Below are 5665 nucleotides of genomic sequence, written 5' to 3' on the forward strand. Positions count from 1 at the left end.
GCCCTACTATGCTCATGCACAACCGCCGAACCCGGGTTAGAAGTCGGGCCGGGCCGGGCCGGGGCTGGCCCTGCAGTGCGTAAACGCCTTATGTTACCTTCAGTTGTTATAAAAATGCTGTATATAACAGAAATAAATTTGACTTTAAATCATAGGCTATCTAATCATTTTGAAATTGGCCTCTGTCTCTTTAAGAACCTCCTACCATTTCTGACATTCCCACTCAAGCACATCTTCACAACAATGCTTCTCAAACATGCATTAATGAGTCAAAGCAACACTTGTTGCTAATGTTTTTCATTAGGGAATGACATATAAAGCTCAAAATAAATATTTGGCATAATGACCTCCCTTTAATTGTTTATCAAATTTTCTTTAAATAATCAGAATTATTCTGTTAATATATACTGGTGTTGTAGCGCCTGAGTTCTGCGATTTGGCACCCAAACTGTATCCGTAACAAATCCTGGATCAATTGATCCAGGATTTTTGATTTTTCAGATTATATATTTTTTTCAGTATGCAAACAGCTTCTGCMGGATGAAATGTGACAGAAAACAAGCTCACACCCTCCTCGGGGTACATTACTCACYGGATTTTACCAGCTCAACACATTCAGCTGTGTTGTGAAGAAGATCTGAGCTGTTCTCGGTTGACTTAAAACACGGCTGTGATATGCAGTGATTCTCACTGATGTTTTTTTTTCTGCTGTTTCTTTTAGTGGATATTTGGTCTGTGGGCTGCATCATGGCTGAAATGATCAACGGAAAAACCCTTTTCAAAGGGAAAGACTGTATCCTTTCAAGCTCCTTGTCCGTTTTTAAATCTATAAAATGGGAAAAAAATATAAAAAGCTTCCAGAGACGCTATGATTTCCAAATGATTTTCTGAGATTACCAAACAGTTGTGGCAGTAAAAGAGACCGATAAGCTCCTGATTAAACAGTGACAGTTTTATGTGATGAGCACAAAATAAAACTGTTGGGGCAATTACCGGAAATTGCARTGTCGAAAAATAAACATACTGTATTTCCTGAGGGGAAAAATCAGATGCCACTTTTGCAATAATGTAAACAAGTTATTACATTTTACCAGTTTATAGTGTTTGCTAGGCAATAAAACTGTCACGGTTTTATTAAGTGGCTTTTCATCCATCCATCCATCCATCCATCCATCCATCCATCCATCCATCCATTCATCCATCCATCCATCCATCCATTTTTTTACTTGTTTCTTTTTTCCAGGTCATGGAAAGGAGATATTTACATGATAGCATCACATGTTAGTATTACACAGTTGACACAGATTTGTTGGCTGCACATCCATGATGCGAATCTCCCGTTCCACCACATCCCAAAGATGCTCTATTGGACTGAGATCTGGTGGCTGTGAAGACCTTTGGAGTCCAGTGAATCCAGATCCATCAGACTAGGCCATATTTTTTTAATCCCTTATTGCCCAATTTTTATGTGAATTGTAGCCTCAATTTCCTGTTTTTAGCTGACAGGAGTGGCACCTGCTGTAGCCCACCTGCTTCAAGGTGGGACATGTGTGTTCAGAGTTAATTCTGCAGACCTTGGTTGGAACAAGTGGTTATTTGAGCTACAGCTGTCTTCCTGTCATCTCATGTCAGTCTGCTCTTTCTCATCTGACCTCTGACATTAACAGTTGTTTTTTTTTGTCCACACAAATGCCCCTCACTGGATATTTTCTCTTTTTGGATGATTCTCTTTAAACCSTAGAGATGGTTGTGTGTAAAGATCCCAGCAGATCAACAGTTTTTGAAATACTCAGACCAACTGCACCACTTTCAAAGTCACTTAAATCCCTTTTCTTCCACTTTCTGATGCTCAGTTTGAACTTCAACAAGTTGTCTTCACGACACCTACAAGCCTAAAAGCATTGAGTTGCTGCCAAGTGATTGGCTTATTAGTCAAACAAACAGTTTAAAAATGTATATTTTAAATTGATTGGATAAGAAGGAAATCACACTGCCTAAAAAACCAGGAAGTACCTCAATTTATACATGATTCTTCAATGCCTGCGTCCGCCCCCTACTGACCTACGGCAGATTTAACAGGCATTCATACAAAAGTCTCATCTACTGTTATTATAACATTTTAATTATGTGTTGTTTATAATTCGGACATGTAACTAATCTATATCAATCAAAACATAATAGATTAAACATTGTCAACATTATAAAAAGGAAAACCTAACAATATATTGTTGTGCTTTTAACATCAGTACTAACCTCTAATAACTATAAATTTCTTCAATATRTTCCACTGTTTATCTGTGAACATTATAAAAAAAGAAAATCCTTTACTGTCACCTGTTTGAACCAGACATGGACCAGCTGACTCAGATTATGAAAGTGAACGGAGTCCCAGGACCAGAGTTTATACAAAAGCTTGATAGTCCAGAGGTAGGTACACGAATTCACAAGGTTTGCCCTGAAAGTTGTCTCATATCAGACAACTCTCAATTTGCCACACTTTATTTCCAGTTTCAGYCAAAGTTTCATTTTTTCAGATAGAGTTTTGTTAGAGAGACACATTAGATTTTTATTTATTAACTACTGGAGATCAATGTAGGCCTTAATCTTACACCTGTTTAAATGATTAGATGTGTTTCCTTTCTGTTGTACCTGCTACACAATCAATGCTCGTTTTAAATGTCTTTGTTGAGGATCAGAGCAAGAGCATTAGTGACCCTGATTCCCTAATTAGATAAACGTTTTATTGGTATTCAAAAGTAAACAGCATATTTTTTAAAGTCTGTATTCAGATAAGACATTAAGCACTTCCTGTGTTCATTTATCTGCATATATTCTGTGTTATGATAGTCTTCATAGGGTGTTTAGGGTTTAAAAAATCMCATCTGTTCACTGCAACCCCTAACTCAGACATATTCTCACGGCTACACCCTCGTGGAACTTGATTAGGTTTAAATGGAAAGATAAAGAACTGTTTTATTTAGGAGGGGGGAAATGATAATAAATCTTGATGATGCCTTTATTATGCCATGTAGATCTGAACCAGGCCAACTGAGCCAAATATATAAGTGGGGCTGAAAAAAGTCCAAATACTTGCTTCCTGTTTTGTGCTCAAAAACAAAACAAAACTGACTTGATTTAGCTCTAAAAAATGTCTGTGAAAAAAAAACAAATGTCAAAAAAAGCACTAACTACTTCTTGTTGGTATTTTTATTTTTATCTTAAACAACAGGCCAAAAGTTATATTAAGAACCTTCCACGCTATCCAAGAAAAGACTTCTCTACGTTGTTTCCCAAAGCCAGTGAACAGGGTGAGTTCAAATATTCCTGTTTGCTCCAACTTTCTATCCAAAACACTGAGTGAGAGGAACAGACTCCAGTCAGCAGTTTGTTGTCCTTAATTTAATGTAGTATTGATTTTTGATGTTTTCTGACACTGTTTAGTGCGCAAAAACCTGAATTACAATGGTTATGGTAACCTGCCATATGGCAGGTATGAATATCTTTATGAGTTCCCTGGAGGTTTTATTGAGTTTATTTTTTTTATTGTTTGTTTAAACGGCTACATTTTCTGTGCCACTCTCAGCTGTCGATCTGCTTGAAAAGATGTTGGTTCTGGATGGGGATGATAGGCCCACTGCCGAAATGGCTCTGGAGCACCCGTACTTCGACAGTTTACGGGACCCAGAAGACTTTCCCGAGCCTACGCCGTATGATGACTCTCACGATAACGCAACAATGTCCCTGGACGAGTGGAAGAGTAAGAGGGAAACTAAATTAAAGGATGCTAGAAAAAAAACTCTCATGATTTAATACTTAAGTCTGTTGTAAACAGAGTTTACAGGATTTATGTGATGTAATGTTTGACTATTTGCACACGTTCTATTGTAGGATGTTGTTATATCTTTTTATTTGTTTTACTGCATATTTTTTTTTATTAAAGAATCAAATGCTTTATGAACGTGTATTCTCAGAGAACAATTTGTCTCTCTTCTTTCTTCTCAGGGTTATGTTTCAAAGAGGTAAAAAGCTTCGTGCCGTTCCCACGGCGGGACTCCAAGAGAAAAAACACTCTGACCATGTCTCCATGATCTGATGAACTTGATGTACCTCCTGACCCCCCCATCCCCCAACTCCCACAGCAGACAGCCAACGGTGCCCTTGTAAATTCTTCATCACACTATTTCTTTTATTCTTCAGGTATTTAGAATTTAAACCAGTGCTGACAATTGTGGTTTATCTTAAAACTGCCCCCCCTTTTTTTTGTAATGTGAAAAAAAAATCTTAAATGTAAATTGTTACATATTCTTGATCAGTGTTGCAAATGATTTGTGACCAAATGCTACAAGGTTTCCCGTAAGGTTTAATGTAAAACTGGTTTCCAATTAAATGATAAGACAAGTTGTGGATGATGGYATTTTTTTACAACACTCTGACATATCTTATCAGTAAATATTTTCAGTCTCGATGTGTAAATGCAGAATATTGAATATGTTTGAGGTAGGCTTTCTCGATTAGTAGCTTTTTTAAATAATGTATTTATTCAATTGTTTCAATATTTTCAGGAGATTATGACGTAAAAGCCACAAATTTCTCCTCCTCACAAAATGCAGTGATCTAATTTTGAAATAGTTTAAACTTAAGACAAAAGGACAACTGGATTGGTTTTATCTGTAACCCTCTGGTGCCTCCTTCAGACGACTACACAGCTCATAATCTGGTAGAGAGTGAATGAAAAGTGAATGTAAGTCATTGACACAACCCTCATAATAAGGCTTTTATTTATTATCATTATTTTACAAGATTGAGTTCTTGGTCACAATCTGGACAGGGGAACCAGGAGGTAGAAATTAGACAAACGAGATGAGACTCCCGTTAAGTAGCTTGAGCGCGAAAATCATGGCCTTATGACGTCAAAAGGGTAGGTTCTGGGCCGGCTGAACTTTCCCAATCTGCTGTCATCAAGTAAACTGCAAAACTGACAGTAAGAGGAAGTGAGGCACCGCGCCTTCAAAATAAAGGTTTGCACAATCTTTTCTGCACAACTGCATTCCTTCAAAGGCAAATAAAATCTAAAAATGCATATTAAGAGATAAGACATTAGGAAATTACTATATAATATGGAAGGTCAATAACGACCTTTAAGATATCTGCTGTAAGAAAAAAAAAAGACAAGAGGGTATTTTCAGATAGTCCCTTTTATATTTCCTGCTTACAATAACTTCTTAACAAAAATTCTTAAAATTTTTGAAAACCCTACAAAATTTTATTTTTCATAGATTTTTAAACAACTTTCAATGTATTCAGATATAATGATTAATGACATAATGATGAGATACTCAGATGTAATGATTACAGATGTTAGCGTTTGTGTAGTCTGTTCATTTTTGTTTTTGTATTTTTGTTTCTTTCCCAGATAGATAGATAGATAGATAGATAGATAGATAGATAGATAGATAGATAGATAGATAGATAGATAGATAGATAGATAGATAGATAGATAGANCCCAGATAGATAGATAGATAGATAGATAGATAGATAGATAGATAGATAGATAGATAGATAGATAGATAGATAGATAGATAGATAGATAGATAGATTTTATTTTGAAAGTCACATCCGGAAGTCATCTGTTTTTACTTCGGCTAATTCCCGCATCCCAAACAG

The 5665-nt window shown here is 36.3% G+C and overlaps 1 protein-coding gene across 1 annotated transcript in view; it reads left to right on the forward strand.

The window, feature by feature from the left end:
- Window positions 1–4404, forward strand: part of mapk13 (mitogen-activated protein kinase 13) — a 14695-nt gene extending 10291 nt beyond the window's left edge. The window contains exons 8-12 of the mRNA XM_014010344.1: window positions 722–793; window positions 2348–2427; window positions 3230–3308; window positions 3584–3757; window positions 4003–4404. Coding sequence (XP_013865798.1) covers window positions 722–793; window positions 2348–2427; window positions 3230–3308; window positions 3584–3757; window positions 4003–4088 — 491 coding nt within the window. The 3' untranslated portion in view covers window positions 4089–4404. The remainder of the gene's footprint in view (window positions 1–721; window positions 794–2347; window positions 2428–3229; window positions 3309–3583; window positions 3758–4002) is intronic.
- Window positions 4405–5665: the final 1261 nt, after the last annotated feature.

Source organism: Austrofundulus limnaeus, unplaced genomic scaffold (genome assembly GCF_001266775.1).
Source record: "Austrofundulus limnaeus strain Quisiro unplaced genomic scaffold, Austrofundulus_limnaeus-1.0 Scaffold68, whole genome shotgun sequence".
NCBI lineage: Eukaryota > Metazoa > Chordata > Actinopteri > Cyprinodontiformes > Rivulidae > Austrofundulus > Austrofundulus limnaeus.